The sequence below is a fragment of the Octopus bimaculoides genome, chromosome 30 (genome assembly GCF_046866305.1).
Source record: "Octopus bimaculoides isolate indiv1 chromosome 30, ASM4686630v1, whole genome shotgun sequence".
In the NCBI taxonomy this organism is placed as follows: Eukaryota; Metazoa; Mollusca; class Cephalopoda; order Octopoda; family Octopodidae; genus Octopus; species Octopus bimaculoides.
The window spans coordinates 6,346,829-6,366,588 of record NC_142957.1 but is presented as its reverse complement, the minus strand read 5'-3'; the positions used below and the strand labels follow the sequence as shown (position 1 = coordinate 6,366,588).

General features: G+C 36.5%; 2 protein-coding genes across 4 annotated transcripts in view; both read right to left on the bottom strand.

Annotated features, from left to right (window-relative positions):
• LOC149130172 (uncharacterized) overlaps positions 1 to 6,016 on the bottom strand; it is a 24,245-nt gene extending 18,229 nt beyond the window's left edge. The window contains exons 1-2 of one of the 2 annotated variants that reach the window (XM_089345940.1): positions 5,615 to 6,016; positions 284 to 370 (exon numbers count right to left, since the gene is read on the bottom strand). In XM_089345940.1, the coding sequence (XP_089202066.1) occupies positions 284 to 370; positions 5,615 to 5,687 (160 nt within the window). In that variant the 5' untranslated portion in view covers positions 5,688 to 6,016. The remainder of the gene's footprint in view (positions 1 to 283; positions 371 to 5,614) is intronic. The other variant, XM_089345941.1, reaches the window with a different exon arrangement.
• Positions 6,017 to 11,298: 5,282 nt separating this feature from the next.
• Positions 11,299 to 19,760, bottom strand: part of LOC106883354 (receptor-type tyrosine-protein phosphatase C) — a 59,613-nt gene continuing 51,151 nt past the window's right edge. Inside the window, exons 24-28 of one of the 2 annotated variants that reach the window (XM_089346230.1) lie at positions 17,904 to 18,041; positions 15,875 to 16,026; positions 14,117 to 14,252; positions 13,310 to 13,434; positions 11,299 to 12,471 (exon numbers count right to left, since the gene is read on the bottom strand). In XM_089346230.1, coding sequence (XP_089202356.1) covers positions 13,357 to 13,434; positions 14,117 to 14,252; positions 15,875 to 16,026; positions 17,904 to 18,041 — 504 coding nt within the window. In that variant the 3' untranslated portion in view covers positions 11,299 to 12,471; positions 13,310 to 13,356. Of the gene's footprint in view, positions 12,472 to 12,995; positions 13,435 to 14,116; positions 14,253 to 15,874; positions 16,027 to 17,903; positions 18,042 to 19,760 lie in introns of those variants that run through there. The other variant, XM_089346231.1, reaches the window with a different exon arrangement.

Sequence of the window (19,760 nt, the reverse complement as noted above, 5' to 3'; positions counted from 1 at the left end):
TATATATATATATATATATATATATATATATATATATATATATATATATATATATATATATATATATATATATATATATACAAATACACGTAATTATACATAACAAACGTAATTATATATAACAGCACGCTCAGCAAAAACACACAGAATACCACACAATATCACATTCTATCGAAGGATTACTAAACAGTTAAAGGATGATGGATGATACAAAATATGAGAATAAGAGCTGCATTATGTTATATTAATTGATATTGAATACGATTAATACTTCTAAACTTACCATGAATTCTGAAACAGCTACTTTTACAGAACTGTTCTCCCCTCTTATCGTCTGCGACGCAATCACCTTTAGTGATATTGCACTGGGCTTTAATATAAAAAGAAAAAGAGGTTTGTCTTTAAGAAGACATAAAGTGTGACATTCAAGGAATCTAGCAGAATAAAAAGAAATGATAGTTATATTTTATTCGGAGATATAAATGTCTTTTCTTGAAACATATTTTACTAAGAATGAAAACCAGACGTAAACTTTTCAACAAAATCACCGAACGAAATCTTACTGCTGTGATCATAACTAATGTTATAATATCATAATCCTATAAAGTCTACAAAATTTATGCAATAGAATACAGTACATAGTTGTTTTCTTGAGATTTAGAACCGGAGAAAAGAAGCAAGAAAGATAGGATTTGGTAGCGATGAGTTAAATGTTGTTAGAGTAGTTTTTGTTAGACATCGTAAAGATATTCACAGACGTGCCGGGCTTCATTCATTCTTCAGCATACGTCGTACGTGAAATATTTGGATAAATTTAGGGATATGACACCAACTAGGACGATGCATGCGCATAGCTTGTCTATAATATATACTGATCTCTATTTAGTTGTGGCAGAAAAATGAATATCCAAATTCATCGATTTAGTTTAAACCAGGTATAAGAAAACTTTCTAGAGAAGCGGGCCGTATGATATAGAGATCATCATCAGGCGAGTCGCACTACTAAAAGGTAAGTAATTTCTTGTTGGACGTGCCTTTCCGAAAGTCCCGCGGGCATTAGTTTGGCCATAACTGTTTTATTCCAATACAGATCTAGCGTATTGGAAGTAAATTTCGATAAAGCTTTGATCACACGAAATGCTCCCTAAAGCCTCCAGCCTTTGCAGTAATGGCTCAAGAGCCAACACATATAAAAGCGGAGTCAGTATGCGAGTCATCGATGATGTTTCCATTACCGAAGTTGCTATTAATTCAAAATCTAATTTTGTTCCACTTGTACTACACCATTGTACTACCCCAAAAGCACACCAGCAAATAGACTGCGACAGTATATGTGTATGTGGGGAATTTCAACCATGTTTCGTGGTCTGCTACCACAACAGCTCCCTTATAGGATCCAGTTAGCTCAAGGCATCATCAGGAGGAACCACGTCCAGTTTCGGCCCCTACTCCTCTACCGTTTTGACGTGGCGGGGCCCCCACTTTCAGAGGTGTCTTCAGCTTTGGTGTTGGGTGCATGTCTTCTTTCTTCTATTCCCTGGCCTCTTCGATGCAGCATCAACGAGTGTCAGCGTCCGACTGACTGACTGTCTTGTCAAATTCCCCTTTTTATACCTGCTGCTAGGCCCCAGCAAGCTACCCCAGCAAGTTGTCACATGACACTGTATGGATGAATGTGTGTGAGAGTGTGTGATGTATGTGTAAGCTACGATATGTGAAGGAGCTGATGGTGTCATCTCTTCGGTGCGCATATGCATGTGTGGTAGAGGATGTGTACGCTAGAGTGTGGGGTTTTATCAGCCATGTGTGAGTACCTGCGTGCAAGTAACGAAGAATTGGGAAGAGAATTACTATAGGGAAATGTTTCTCGACCAATTCGAGGAATTTGAATATTTAATTTCAATGAATAAATTTACGCCTATGTTTGCACTACTTTCTGTACAACTCTGTATGTGTGCGTGAGTGTATGTGTGTGTGTGCGCACGTATGTATGTGTGAGTGTGCATGAGTGTGTGTATAGTGGTGAATCATATGACATGGAGACATCTATATGTTACATTTATGTGTATGAAGCGTTAGAATTGTATATATATGTAGGAGTGGCTGTGTGGTACGTAGCTTGCTTACCAACCACATGGTCCCGGGTTCAGTCCCACTGCGTGGCATCTTGGACAAGTGTCTTCTACTATAGCCTCGGGCCGACCAAAGCCTTGTGAGTGGATTTGGTAGACGGAAACTGAAAGAAGCCCGTCGTATATATGTATATTTATATGTATGTGTGTATGTGTGTCTGTGTTTGTCCCCCCAACATCGCTTGACAACCGATGCTGGTGTGTTTATGTCCCTGTAACTTAGCGGTTCGACAAAAAGAGACCGATAGAATAAGTACTACGCTTCCAAAGAATAAGTCCTGGGGTCGATTTGCTCGACTAAAGGTGGTGCTCCGGCATGGCCACAGTCAAAAGACTGAAACAAGTATAAGAGTAAAAGAGTATATATATATATATATATATATATATATATATATATATATATGTATGTATGTGTGTGTGTGTGTGTGTATGTGTGTGTGTGTGTGTGTGTGTGTGTGTGTGTGTGTGTGTGTGTGTGTGTGTAGGAAAAGTTTTGAGCCTCAAAAAACAAAGCATGGTGCAAGATTTCCGATGAAGGTACAAGACGTGAAGGCTCGAAGCATTTCATGCACCACTCGTATATGTGAGTGTGAGTGTGTGTGTGTGTGTGAGAGGTGTGTGTGTGTGTGTACTTCGTACTGCAAAATATTTGCGGCGAGGCGGATATTATGGAGGAAGGAGCTGAGCCTATATTCTTCGTAGGTTTTCCAAGATCTGCGTAACTACCATTCCTTCTGAATAGTGAAAAGTTGAAAATAATTTCAGATACATAGAAAGAATATTAGAAGAAGGATATCGTCTGCTGTGGTAGGACTGAGCGTGATGGCTATTTCGAGAGCTGACAGAGGGGACATTATATGGATAAGCGGATGTCAGTTTGTATCATAAAGATATTGTGGAAACAATACTCCATTGTTGGCATCACTTGAGATTTATAGATAAAATTTATAGATAAAATTGTTTTTAGCTCTGGTCAGTAAATGTTATTTCCTATTTGCTTCTATTTAGAGATCAAAGGAAATCACTACTTTTCCCTTCAAAGTTTGTTTTTGTCACCTGGGCATGATGTCTTCCTTTAGTCTTTACAGTTGCTAAGTGGAGTCGCAATGGCTCAGTGGTTAGGGCAGCGGACTCACGGTCATAGGATCGCGGTTTCGATTCCCAGACCGGGCGTTGTGAGTGTTTATTGAGCGAAAACACCTAAAAGCTACACGAGGCTCCGGCAGGCGATGGTGGCGAACCCTGCTGTACTCTTCCACCACAATTTTCTCTCACTCTTACTTCCTGTTTCTGTTGTGCCTGTATTTCAAAAGGGCCAGCCTTGTCACACTGTGTCACGCTGAATATCCCCGAGAACTACGTTAAGGGTACACGTGTCTGTGGAGTGCTCAGCCACTTGCACGTTAATTTCACGAGCAGCAGGCTGTTCCGTTGATCGGATCAACTGGAACCCTCGACGTCGTAAGCGACGGAGTGCCAACAACAACAACAACAACATTTGCTAAGCATCAACTGGAATACTTCTGATATTTGCCATCTCCTCACACAAAACAAAACATTATGAGAGTTGAAACACGCCAGAAAATAAATAAAATGAAAACAATGATGAGACGACAGGCCTGGATCACTGGGATTCTTTAAAAACCTTAAAGTTTATTCTCTCGAAAGCGACCATGTGTGCCATATCTTGAGCAGCTAAATCTAGTACCCCATGCCATAAGCCAACAACAAAATTCGAGCTAACATCACGATAACATTGTGAAACAGCTTTGTGACCGCGACTAATGCTGATTTATTTAACGGTATCCCGCAAGAAATCAAAGGAGAACATCCCGTAGCTTTCAAACAATACCGCAAATAATATCTTGTAGCTCAGCAAACAGTTTTTCAGTGTCCTAAAATACGATACATGTTCTCGAACACGCAAACATACACACTTACGCGCATACACACATACGCGCACACACACAGATGCACACACACACACACACACACACACACACACACACACACACACACATATATATGTTAAGAAGCGAAAGTCTTAAATACATATATGACTGCTACAACATGTTTGTGTGTGCGTGCGCGTGCGCGTGTGCGTGTGAGTGTGTATTCACATATATATATATATATATATACACACACACACACACACACACACACACATATATATATATATATATATATATATATATATATATATATATATATATATTAATAAATTCATAAAATTATCAATGATATTCACAGGAAATCAATATTTAATATTTAAATTTCGAAAGATATATATCCAATATGACATGGTAATATAATAAATTTAAAATTTAAGATATACGAAATATAAATATATGTAAAAATATGAATGTAGATAAAGATACATGTGAATATAAATGCATGTAAAAATTTATGCGTAATTGAGCAAGAATATTATAAAGTCTAAAATTTTAGACTTTTTTAAAATTTAAAAATTTTAGATTTTTTTTATGGCGTAGTGGTTAAGAGCGCGGGCTACTAACCCCAAGGTTCCGAGTTCGATTCACGGCAGCGACCTGATTAATAATTGTAATAATAATAATAATATTATAATAGTAACATCGTTAGGAATGAGAACCCAGGTTCGAAATTTCCCCAAGACACCTGACGAAGGCTGGAGGGTATATCAGCCGAAACGTTGTGTTAACAACAAACAAGATGAGGACAAATATCCGACAAATGTAAATAATGTAAATAATTCTTCATCTCTTAAATATAGAACTGTATTTTATAATATTCATGCTCAATTACGCATAAATTTTTATATGCATTTATATTCACATGTATCTTTATCTACATTCATATTTTTACATATATTTATATTTATATTTCGTATATCTTAAATTTTAAATTTATTATATTACCATGTCATATTGGATATATATCTTTCGAAATTTAAATATTAAATATTGATTTCCTGCGAATATTATTGATAATTTTATGAATTTATTAATAATATAAAAACACATATATGTATATATATTTATTTGCTCAAAATAATAGAGCACTTAATATAAGTTCAGTTACATATTCTTTTAGAATATTCCTTATAAAAGTTATATATACATATATGTATATATATATATATATATATATATATATATATATATATATATATATATATATATATATATATATATATGTATATATAACTTTGTAAACATGTATATATGTAAACATGTATATATGTAAACATGTATATATGTACGTGTGTATATATATGTGAATATAAATGAGGGGTTCGAGATGGATATATATATATATAGAGAGAGAGAGAGAGCGAGGAAGAGTTGAATTCCACATAGAAAACATGAAGCATGAAAAATACATTATCAAGTAATTAAGATATACATTAATTGCCATTAAGACACGTAATTAACATATGGGGAGATAGAAAGATAGAATATTAACAAAAAAAAAAAAAAAAAGATGAATTGCTAACATACTCGTAAAAATCTGTTCGATTGAAAGCATCAATAATATTCCAGTGTAAAAAATTATCAAATTTTCAGCAGACATTTTGTTCAGGCCTTCTGCTTCGAAGAGTGTAACCGAATCTGACTGTTTCTGATTAATTATAATATTTCCAACAATGATACCCGGAAAAGAAATGAATAATAGAAACACTTAGCATTTTTGTCCCGTCTAAGAGAAACAACGGCCACACCTACTTAGTAAGTGTTTTCTAAACTACAACATAATACGATAACAGGGAATGAAATCACACACGGATGTATCAATTTGTTTTTTAAGTGGATACATGAAGATTTAGCAATATACACATGCAAAGTATTATTACGTGTCTGTGAGTATATGTGACGATATTTAAAATGTGTGTGTGCTTGTGTGTGTGTGTATGTGTGTGTGTGTGTGTGTGTGTGTGTGTGTGTGTGTGTGTGTGTGTGTGTGTGTGTGTGTGTGTGTGTGTGTGTTGTGCTCGTGCACAACTATCACACGAATGCATGCGAGTATTACTAGATAGAAAATTCCATGTTTACCTGATTTCGGTGATCAGGTAGTCACGAGATGTTGGAAAATCTCTCAGCCCTTTTGTCATTGACCCAGTATAAAAATAAGAAGGATACAATTGAATGGAAAGTGTGTTTCATCAGCTGGTATGTATGTATGTATGTATGCTGAGTCTCTCCATCCGTGGCGATGACAGGCATTGTTCTCCCAGTCAGTGTCCTGCATATCATAGGCCTTTAATGAAGACTTGACATAGTCCTTAAAATGCAGCCTTGGTTTCTGTCGGAGTCTCCTTCCATTCACAAGTTCTCCTATGTTTGCAGTCGTGTATGCTTGTCAAGAGCAGGGCTCATTAGCCACCAACGGAGCCGCAAATGCAAAATATAAAGTTAGTCCTAGAGCGCACGATGTTCCTGAAGGTCGGCAATGGTCTTCCTCGGTCACGAGTGGACGGCCATCATCATGATGCTGAGTCTCTATTCCCAAGAGAGAAGGCGAGAAAGATATGCAGTGATATATATGGAAGATCCTGGAAGGTTTATCTCAAAGCTTTGGAATTAAAAGCTATGCTAACCACCAAACCGGATGGCACTGCATAATATAAAAGATGTCGCCTTCTTCATCTCAGACGAGGGCCCAGTATAGCAACAGCTTGGGTTTCAGGGGATTGCAACTATCTAACATCTTGTCAAGGAACCTCAGAGATTTGCAAGGCGTATATATGGAAGCATTCAAAAAGCACCTGGACACATTTCTATCTGAAATCCCAGATGAATCCACATCACGTCAGAAGGCACCAAGAAGAGCAGCTCCGTCCAACTCGCTTCTTAAATAAAAACAGAACCGAAAGGAGAACGAAAAACACGAAAAGGTGGTACTCCAGTATAGCCCCAGCCTCTGACTGAAACCAGTAAATGAACACACACACACATACACACACACACACACACACACACACACACGCACGCACACGCACACACACACACACACACACACACACACACACACACATACACACACACACAGAGTCACACACACACAGAGGCGCAGGAGTGGGTATGTGGTAAGAAGCTAGCTTCCCAGTCACACTGCGTAGCACCTTGGGAAAGTTCAGGAACCTTTTTTACCCACTCGTATATGGAAATATATATATCCACACACACACACACACACACACACACACACACACACACATATATATACACACACATATATTGGAAAACTAGAAGTTGAAAATGCACTGAGAATAGATAAAATAATTTTTATTATTATATTTAAAGTTTTAACCGGTTTCACAGTTTAAACTGATTTTCTTTTGTTTTGCTTCTGATTAGTGCCTGAAAATTGCCTTATTTTTATAGTCAGAATCAAAACAGCTGCAACACAAGTTACGTCATTCTATTTCAACTTTTTGAAAATCTGTAAAATGTGAAACCGGTTAAATCTTTAAATATAATAATAAAAAAATATTTTAACTAGTCTCAGTGCATTTTTGTGCCTCTCTCTCTAACGGGGGTGGGATTTGAACTTTGTTAGTGAACTGTTGTCCTCTTCAAGAGGAAATTTTTTTATTTTCCAATTTTGCGGGAAACTATTTAATTTGTGTAATTTACTTGTGAAATTAATTTCAACCGAAGAATATCGGTTGAAATTATACATGAGAGGTGTACTCTCGTAGAGAGTAAGCAAGAAAATGTGAAAAAGTTTTCGATGGTTGCCGCGGTGGCAACCGAAAATATCGACATTCCTCTCGATCAACTGGAAGGTTTATTTAAAAGAATGAAAGAGGATGGCGGTGACGTTAAAATATCACCCTCCTCCAGTGTGGTCGACACAGAAAAACGGACCGTAGTGTTTAAATCCTTCTGCCCACAAAACAGAAGTTTTAATTAGATAATGATAAGAACTATAGATAAGACTAGTTTTAGCCGTCCACGGATTGTCCAAGTAGCCTACACTGACCATAGAATGGTTAAGTGTAGACTGGACATAAATAGTACAGTTAAGAGAGGATCCGGCTACTGGAAGCTTAATAAGTCTATTTTGACTTGCGAGGCATACCGTAGCCGGATTAAGGAGTTAGTACAGAGGGCGTTAACCGACGCCGTGGTTAATAACCGTTGACGGTTCGCCTTCAAGAGAGCCATTCGATTTGAGTCCATTAGGTTTAGTCAACAGCTAAGATATCTAGATAAGGCAAGAATTGAAGGGAAACTAGAAGGACTTAGAAGAGGCATTGAGGTTGGGCTCTGCAGCTCACATTCTGGCAGTGAGAACGGCATTGGACTGTCACCTCAAAGCCAAACATGAGGGGTGCAGAGTTCGGGCTAAAATGCGAGCATTGGGCCGTGAGGGAATTAATGCTGCCGGATGGGCCCGTACGGTAGAAACCCAGCATGGCAACGATGCCACAATTAGATCTTTCGTCGACGAAAACGGACGTTCGGTCAAAGGAAGGGACGAGATGTGTGAGGCGCTTTACAAGCACTTTGCTGAGTTGTTCGGGAGGGGCGGGACGCTGGATCATGGTGAGGCCCTTAGGGACTCCCTGTCTGGTGGCCCGCGTCTCCCGGCACGAGAGGCTGAGTGCTGTGAAGGGCCAATCACAGCCGAGGAAGTAATCGAGGTGGTGGGCGAGTGCCCCGGGAGAAGTCGCTGGGTCCCGTTGGTCTGCCCTATGAATTCTATAGAAGTATGCCAGACTTGTTCGGGCACCTACTGGCCAGCGTTTACGCCAACTGGCAGCAGAATGGGAGAATTCCCAAGTCTGCGAGCCGGGGAGGGGGTGAGGTTGATCAGAAAGGACCCGAGCAAGGGGGATGAGATAGGGAACTTTAGGCCCATAGCTCTACTAAACACAGAGTTAAAAGATTTTGGCCAAGGTGCTATCAAAAAGGTTGGCGCGGGTCGTGGTCGGACTTGTCGGGGAAGCGCTATCCCGGGCAGGTTAATCTACGACAATCTCCACCTTATATGTACCTTATACGTGGTCACCGCACGTTCGGTTCTACCTTCCCCAGTTAATGTCCTGAACGGACATTGGTGCATGGATCATGCGGAGGCCTAAGGTGAGAGACTGGCATTTAGAGTGTCGTCAGGCGCTCCAGCTACTCTCTCGGTTGGGCAATGCCGGCGGCAAGAGTTCCACCGCGGATTTCTATAGCGGGTTAGTGGAATCTATGTCAGAAGACGCCTTGGTTACGATGAAACTCAGTTGGTCAACCTGTTCAGGAGAACGTTCGGGCCGGGGTATCTGGATAATTACCAGAAATCCCTAGCTTGGCAGTGCTTCCGTGCGACGTTACCTGTTCGGGACAAGATGTCAAGGTACGGAAGTACCGTCTCGCCGACATGCCGAGATGTGGGCAAGATAGGGAAACCGTCTTGTATGCATTCGTGGAGTGTCGGGAGTTATCAGTACTGATAGCTTTTGTCGAACAGCTGTTGTCAGTGATGGGAAGAGTACAGCTATCAGCTGAATCTATCATCGAGATTGTGCCACCTCCTTTCCTTTCCTTAACAGGGAAAGTAAGGCTTGCTTTCTCTGCGTAGTAGCCATACTGAAAGAAACAGTATGGAAGAGGCGTGTGAAAGGTATAGTGACAGATACCTTTGTCTCTGGCCAGGGGTTGGTTAACTTTTTTAGTTACCTCTTCGGTAGTAAGATCAGGCTGGAGAAGAAGTGTCTGTCACGAGATGTATTTGTGAAAAGATGGAAGCCTGTGATGAGCAAGCTGGGTGCGATTTTCCCGATGAGCCGTTTTTCCGTATTACAGAGACCACACTTACCACTACCGTCGGTATAAGGTTTACACTTGGCTAAGATCTTCCAGTAAACCACGGCTAGAATCCACATTTTTACTACGTTCCTGCACATGCTTTCCATATGTCTTAACTTCTTTTAATTTTTACTTTTTATATATATTTTTCATTTTTTCCTTTTTCACTTTTAATTGTATGAATGTGTACGTGTGTGAGTGTATGTATATGTATGTTTATATTTTATATGTATATGTGTGTGCGTGTGACCATATATGTGTATGTGTATATGTATTTATGAGTAGATAAACAGCCGACAATCGATGAAGGGTCGTTCTTTATGTTACTTGTCTTGTTTTTCATTTGTTTCTCTTGTTGTTCGCATACCCAAGCGGGCCTTCGTTTTTCATGTTGTTTACGTTTTGTGAGGTCCTGTACCCATATATATATATATATATATATATATATATGTGTGTGTGTGTGTGTGTGTGTGTGTGTGTGTGCGCTCAATAAGCGCTCACGGATTCTGTCTCCTAAACCATGTTTGGCTTCACTTTTGTGTAGTGCACCGGAGAGATAGCCTTTTAATATAATACATTAACCAATTACCACACATATTTCAAATGTCTGAAAGGTAAAGGAAGTAACTGTTGATAACCTCACCATTATATTTCCTTCAGTCTCTCTCTTTCTATCTCTCTCACTCTCTCGCTTCACTCTTTCTCTCTTCAGTGCCCACCAAAATGGCTTCAGTCGATCACTAACCTCTTTTGGAGACTATTCTCCTAAAATTACATACCAAATGAGACCGTTCTTTTGACTAAAATAATGCTGAGCTTTCTACTATACAAAGCTTTCTACCATGTATTGTAAGAAATTATTTCCATAGATATATTTCCCATCTATTGTCTATATTTGACTATTTTGATTTAAGATTATTACATATAAAGTCTTAATCATTCGTCTAAGCAGTGGTAACACTGTCATATTAACGAGTTTTTTCTAAGTTTGTGAAGTGCTTATTTCAACTACATTTGTTCATAGAATTTGGAGAAAGTTGAACTTCTACTTAAGGTTATGTAACTATATACCCTAAACTCGTTTAGACTGATCGTATACCGTATTTCCTACTTCACCATCTTTCTATGTACATATGCTTGTTATGCAATACTGTTTTCCTGAATAAAAAGTTCTCATAACAATATTGTTCCAATATATACTGCCTATACAACAAAATTGGTGTGAGATAGAGAGAGAAGGGGAAAAACTTACCATTCCATTAGTCTTTCACCATCCGTTTTGTTAAACAATCTGTGTTTTATCTCATGCATTATTATGTTTTATCTCATACATTATTCTGGTGTATAGGGATGTTGTTTCAAGACAAGAAGACAAACATCGCTGTTTATAAATATAGATTTATTAATTTGCATGCGTGGCCAGAGTTTATAATTATATCTTTATTTATACAGATTACACAAAAGATTACACAATTATATTGATTTATATAGAGGTATCTGTTGGTTACAAATGCAGTTATTAATGCTGATATTACGCAGGGTTTCTTGTGAGCAACAGGCAAAATGTGGTTGACTGAATTAATATATTACTGACCAATATTTTCATGATCTATATTGACAAGGTATTGACACCGACTGCACATCCATGAATCGAGAAAGACACGGTTATATATGGTTATATATGGATGGAGAGGACATTTACGATAAAAGAAGAGCAACAGTTGAACTGTATGATCTCATAGGAAAACACAAGTATGTGACTCGAGAAGTATTCCTGGGACATGAATATGAACGGAGAGGATATAAACTGTATATAAATGCGATGGATATCAAAGGTATATATAGATAGAGAGGACAACAATGGCATATGTATTGATATGGCAGCCGTACTATTTCATTAGTTAGTGAACCATAGTCAATGAATTAGGAAGACTCTAGTGGTCTTTGAAGTGAAGGACACCATTAACTAAGATGACAGAAACAGCATATGAAAGTAGCTACCAACCGTATATGGTCAGAGACAAGATAAAAAGTGAATGTGTTGAGAAGACAGCAGTGGTACATGAATTAGTTTCTATAAGATATTGAAACTTTGACTCCGTTTCCAACTGAAGCTTACCTCCTGAATTTCTAAATGTGTTATGCGTTATATGATATTAAAAAATTATTATATCGAATATGTTGCGCAGGAGTGGCTGTGTGGAAAGTAGCTTGCTTACCAACCACATGGTTCCGGGTTCAGTCCCACTGCGTGGCACCTTGGGCAAGTGTCTTCTACTATAGCCTCGGGCCGACCAAAGCCTTGTGAGTGGATTTGGTAGACGGAAACTGAAAGAAGCCCGTCGTATATATGTATATATATATGTGTGTGTTTGTGTGTCTGTGTTTGTCCTCCTAGCATTGCTTGACAACCGATGCTGGTGTGTTTATGTCCCGTCACTTAGCGGTTCGGCAAAAAGATACCGATAGAATAAGTACTAGGCTTACAAAGAATAAGTCCCGGGGTCGATTTGCTCGACTAAAGGCGGTGCTCCAGCATGGCCGCAGTCAAATGACTGAAACAAGTAAAAGAGTAAAAGAGTAAAAGAGTAAATATATTGAATAAAAAAGAAAAATAACGAAAAATAAAGAAACATATTGAGAGATATAAAAAAATGGAGAGATTTACTGAATGTCGTATGCACACACACACACACACACACACACACACACACACACACACACACACACAAAGAAAAGAATTTATGGGCAATTCTTGCGATGTCTCAAAGAAAATAGGAAATAATTTCAAGAAATTAATATTGATATCTCAAAAAGGCAGCGAGCTGGCAGAAACGTTAGCACACCGGGGAAATACTTAGCAGTATTTTGTCTGTTTTTACGTTCTGAGTTCAAATTCCGCCGAAGTCGACTTTGCCTTTCATCTTTTCGGGGTCGATAAACTAAATACCAGTTGCGTACTGAAGTCGATCTAATCGACTGCCCCTCCCCCAAAATGTCGGATCTTGTGCCTAGAGTAGAAAAGAATATTAATATTTCAAAGAAAATTGATTTGAAATGAGCAGAAAAAAATCCCAAATTTATTTGCAGGAAACAAGAGATATCTTTACTTTTATCGAAAATTACAAATTTAGCACATTTAATTTAAGGTTGCATAAAAGAGTTAATATTAACTTTTCGGGAAGAAATAGTCTTCCGAAGAACTTTTAGCAACTGTAATTAGCATAATGTATTATTACCGAAATATGCCGATATTTGGCCTCTATGTGTAAACAAAGATGAATTCTTAGTTTCTTGAAATGTTTCCCATTTCCTTTAAGCGATATTAACAATTACGGCTAAGCTTTGGTTTTCTTTACCCAACAAAGTATTAGGGTTTTTTGTATACATCACCTCTTAACTCATAACACGGATCTATAAAACATATTCACTCCCATGTATCACTGTGTAAAATTACTGTATAAAGATGATTCCTTTTGCAAATATTCAGCAACTTCCCAAATGTAGGCGTAGGACTCCTGCCAAAAAATAATTGTCAAATATATGAATTAATTAATGAAATGGACTGAAATTACTCAATACCTAATTATTTGTTTTACAGTATCTTTTATAAAGTTCTATCCACTTTCACTCATAATATAGAGATTAAAATAATGGTAATATATAGATTCCATGTAGTAACATATAAATTTCTTAACTCAATGGTCAGCCACTGGTTACTGTACGTTCCCGACTAAACATTATTTAAGAATAAATTTCATTGACACAGCCGCGTTCTGCTGTGCTGCTGAATATGTTTATCTACACTTCCCTACCGTTAAATCCAAGAAGCAAACTCGCAAGAAGTTCAGACATGTAATATGTCAATACCAGAATAACTGCATTGCTCGATGTTTAGAAATTTCTAGAGTAGCAAGCGGAATATTTGAATTCTTTCTATACAGGAGTCTGCTGATCAAATCAATCCACAGATGTACGGTTCAGTACTCCGCAAGTTTCCAGTGTAGGATAATGAAAAAAATTATCTGACATTTATTCATTAGTATATCAATGATCTTCGAACACGAAGAATTTTTCAGGAATGTGTTCCAATAACAGTAAACATTTGAAGGACAGATTTTTCCCTCCGATATTTAATAAAGACTTGATCGAAGCACATAAAAGAAAAAAAAAAAAAAAAAAAGATGTTGCTATACTTACACAGTCGGGTACTATTTCTGGTTGTATTTTCTTGATCAGTCGCACTAATCGTACTATGTTGATTACTGATTGACTGGTTATTGCATCTTTTAAAATGTGAATGATGCACAGCAAACCACTTTTGTTGAAATTCGTACTTTACATGAAAAAGGACGAGAATTATTGTACGTTTAAAAATGTGTGAATAATAGATTCTAAAAGTTCTATATTTAAGAGATGAAAAATTATGTACATCATTTACATTATCTGTTATATGTAAGTAAAGTAAATAAAATAGATTTTAACATTGTAAAATAATGATTTCTGACAAAATATCTCATTTACTTCCAATTATTTCAGTTCCATGGACATACATTTCTGAAATTGTGTGTAGAATTTCCGTTAAACATTTATTTTCTGTATTTACTCCAACAATAAATGAGATGATATTTCATTTTAACATTAACATTAACATTATTATTATTAACATTATTATTATTATTAACATTATTATTATTATTATTATTAACATTATTATTATTATTATTATTAACATTATTATTATTATTATTATTAACATTATTATTATTATTATTATTAACATTATTATTATTATTATTATTATTATTATTATTAACATTATTAACATTATTATTATTATTATTATTATTATTATTATTATTATTATTATTATTATTATTATTATTATTATTATTATTATTATTATTATTCATCATCATCATCATCATCATCATCATCATCATCATCATCATCATCATCATCATCATCATCATCATCATCATCATCATCATCATCATCATTATGAATAGGTGAGAGAGCAGCGAATACCATCAAAATGATACTGGAGTACAAATATGCGAAATCCAATATACCCATCATGACTACCCGTATAGTTAGAACTGTTCAATGAAACAAAGGTATTTTCAAAACTAAGGATATTGAATCACTACAGGGTGACAATTTAGTAGAATAGAATAGAGTGACAATGCAGTAGACCGAGACAAACTACCTAAGGACGCTATCCACATGACACACAATACACAAGTCCCAATATGTTTTATCAAAATTGCAGAGAATTTTGTTTACTTGTAATTTTCCTTAAAATGAGGAGAAAAGAAAAGCTCAACGGATAAAGTCAGTGAAAACTGGTCTGGTAAATAATTGAACCTGGGAAACAAACAAACATAAATAGGCAAGTAATCATTCACAGAAACGGACAGAAAATTTTATAGCGAGCCATATGGACAATCTGATAAATGGCTAAATAAACGAAGCTTGTATCCTTAAGCATATCCATCACCTTTCGATATGTCACTTTGTATAATTTATATATCGGCTACATTCTATACCTTGCGTGTATAATATATATATATATATATATATATATATATATATATATATATATATATATATATATATATATACACACACACACATCTCACGTCAAATGCATACTTATATATCTGTCCATTTTTATGTATACTTATATGTTTGTCACCATATATATGTTTGTATGTATATATATATATATATATATATATATATATATATATATATATATATATATATATATATCATATCTATGTCCGTCAACTTGCATCTCATCTTCTCTTGCGCCTCACATACTTTATATATCCGTCCTTTTATATGTCACTTTGTATGTATACTCTATATATTTGTCATATTGGATGTATACTTTCTATGTTCTTTTACTGAGTCGTATGACTGCCGTTACAATCAATCAATATTCGCACTTACCCTGAATGCACGGTAAATTTTTTATTGACCTGCTTCTCTTGATGGGTGCTCAGTATATCACTTAGTTCTAATATGTCGACACATGCTGGATAATTTTTGTCCCTCCAAATGGTAACCAGGAAGTGATTCATCAGATATTCTTCGATCCTCGACTGTAATATGAAAAAATAGTAATGAACATGATGTGAATAAAATCCGAAAGAAAATATTTACGTCATATTTTCTGGATTGATTCAATTGCAGTAAGTTTGTTCCTGTTCGAGTTATTTTATGACTGTGTCAACATCTAACACGACAGAATTTGAGGTCTTCAATTTTATTTTCTAGAAAATGGCCTTGGAACATTTATCAAGACTTAATTCCATCCCGATATCATTACTGATTGCTTTCAAAGTACATAATAGGCCTTCAAGCTCATTATTGTCTTTGCCATAGAATTTTAAGTCATCATATAAAACAAATGACTTATTTTTTTTACCGTCAATTTTAAACTTATACCATGTTCTGTAAAGTTCGTTTGTAAAAGGTATTGCAGCTATGCAAAAAATAATTAAAGGTAAAAAGAAGTTACCTTGGAAAATGCTACAGCTGATACTGATATATTTTTGTGGTCAGTACTCCCTTAGAGTGGTATAATTGGAGATTCGTATTCCACACTGACATATTGTGCTTCAGGAAGTTTGAAATTACGGGTAAAATTTCGAAGTTATCTAGCGATTTCAAGATCCATGAATGCGGTATACTACCAATAGCCTTTTTTATAATCAATCCACGCGGAACTGAGATTTCCACGTATGTCATGACAGTTCATAATGATCATGTGATTGATTGATTAAGAGTTAATCTTTACATTCATGTGAGCCTCGTCGTCACCCTTATTCATTCAGTGAGAAAAATATCGTTCTGTTCCATAAAGGCGTAGATTTTCTCCCCGAAGATGGATGATAAAATTTTCGAAGTGGTAGATTAAGAGGTAGATAAACAGCACTGATAATTTTTGGAAATTTGGTTTCATTATTCCTTGGAAGTAGGTAAGTAATACCTTTTGCTAAGCAATCAGGTGTTTTCTTAGTATCTCTCATAATTTCATTAACTCGCTGAACTAACTCTTATTGTGCGCAGCCTTCCACTTACGAACCTTCATGAGTGTCATCCTTAGCTCTGCTATTTTGATGTCTTCCCATACTTGTTCTGCTAAATTTTGATAAGATTCTTTTGTGCTTCTAATCCAGTCTGAATTTTTATTGTATGTCTTTTCATCACTCCAAATATTTTTCCAAAACTTTTCAACTTCTTCCATGGGAAGGTGTCTTCAACAGTTATTTTCTTCCCACCCCCTATTTCTCTGTAGAATATTTTCGCATCGGCCGTGAACAAAACTTGTTTCTCTTCTCAAATCTTCATATTATTTGACCATTTGCTCGAACGTTTTGTTGCAGTGTTCCTTTTGTTAAAAGCAGTTCTTCTCTCGGCGAGAGTCTTTATTTTCTCTTCATCTTCTTTTCTTTTCTAGATCCCACATCAATTCCAAAGATTAATAATAAATTTAATATTAATATTTAAATTCTCATTTATTCAATCTCTTTCTCAATTTTACTTTGGATCGCAAGCTTATTCTGGATTTTCTGCTTCATACCTATCATATCTGAAACTTCTGGTGTATGATTATAATACTTCTTATTTCTTCGTATTTCTTAATGCTGGAATAACGCCCATGGTCTGAAAATTCTGGCATGCCTCTAGATATATTCATTTTTGCCAAACACCGCGGTACCAGACACAATGTTGTTGGTTGTTTCTTCCGACCATCCATACATTTTACCATAACTTCATGTATTCTATTTCATTTGCATGTTTTTGGTGGCTTCTTCTACAACAAAATCCTTCATTGGGTTGTTATGTTGAGCCAAAAAAAATATAATACTGGAATATAGTACAAATAGGAATGTAAGATATTTCTTCCAATATACTATAATTTCCTCTTCAAAAGTGGAATTATTTTATAAACATCTAAAAACACCAAACTTACCTTTCTTTTGTTATGAAACTTAATCTTCAAAACACTATGTACACATATATCTTTGTCCTCAAGACTAATTACTTGTAGGAGATATGGCCCAATTTTAACAGATCCGTTTAGCGTCTTAGGCAAGTAATTAGGTGGATCCTATGCGGAAAAAAGAAACAAATGTTAAAATCAATTAAAATATTATATTTTAGTGTTTTCATATATTTAGAACCATACAAGCTGGGATAACTTTAATCCGACAATAATCTACATCATATAATTGACTGAGCAGCTCCTTAACAACTCAAGTTATTGGGGTTGGTGTATAATTATTGCGGCTTTTTTTCAACAAATTTTATTCAACAAAAATTATAACAACATGTCGATTCCACAGGCGAAGAACTTACTGTTTTTAGAGGTAATCCACTCTTTGACAGCGGCCACCAAGTCATTCAAGTCGTCGAAAACTTTGTTTTCAGTGATCGATTGACCTGATAGTCCGTAGGTACTTCTGTGGGAGGATATGGCGGATGAGGAAGCAGTTCCCAGCCCTTATTGGCGATATATTCGACGACACACGACGCTCAACATGTGGACGCACATTATCGTGGTGGAAGACGATTTGGTTCTTTTTGCGCTGTCTTTTCCTCTCGATTGTAGGGTGAATGCGATGAAGTTGAGCTAGATAAACGTCGCTGTTGATATCTAATTGCCGCTTGCCGTTCTTGTCCGGAATCCGCCACTGTTGACGCTCATCGTCGTCATGCCACCAATTACAAACACCGTTTTAGATGATTTCCAAGTGAATAATTCTGCTTCTGTCCCACCAAACACACAACATTGCCTTTTTACAGTGGACGCCTTTCGGTATTCCTTTGGGTGAAACACCTGGCGGAACGCAAACCTTTCTTTTGACGTCTTTAAAGAGAAGCCACGATACATCCCCAGTGGCGTGATTCTTCAGGAACGGAGTTTGCTCATTTCACTGCAGCAAATTCGTAAAAATTCTGACACGTTCAGCTTTGTTGTTCGTGGGGGACCCACCCAGCCAATTTCCATGCTTTTCTGAGCTTTTAGAGACGACGAACGATGTTCGAATGGTCCACATTGAAATCTTCAGCCAACTTTCTCGTTGTCAAGCTTTCGTCCTCTTCCACGGCTGCCAAAAGTGCCTGGTCGTTGAAATTTGATGGTCGACCTCTTCCTTTTTCATCTGCGAGGTTTGTATCGCCCGAGTTGAACTTCCTGAACCATCTTTCACTTTGGCTTTTCCTGATTGTTCCCTCACCAAAAAGTTCATTGAGATCGCGAAATGACTGTGCTGCATTTCAACCTTTCTCGAAGTGGTAGAGCGTAATATGACGAATGTGGATATGATTTTCAATACGCATTTTTATAAGAAGAAGTCGGCCGTCATTTAAAGGTGTTTTTGTTAAATATTGTTATTGTTTTTGTTGAATAAAATTTGTTGAAAAAAAGCCGCCATAATTATGCACCAACCCAATAGTATTATTATTTTTGGCATAAAAATTATTTTCATATAATGTACCCCAATATCCCCCACTTTGCGTCAGTCAGAAAACCATAAGAAATCATCATGTATTATTTTGAAAGAAAATACAATTTTTTTTCGTTAATTAGACACCACAAAATGCTTATAAATACTACCAGAAAATATTTGTAAAATACTAGTATTTTCGCATTTTAGCAATAGTATGTAATACTTGTATTCAATATAACATGAAATGAATTAGCTCGTTTCAAAGGAAAGCATTTGAAGTTTCGAGCAATGTCCTTCTTCATAAAAAAGAAATGACGCGCACAGACGAGCGCCCCCCCCCCGCCCCACATAAACAGGCTTCAGTCTGTCCCATCTAG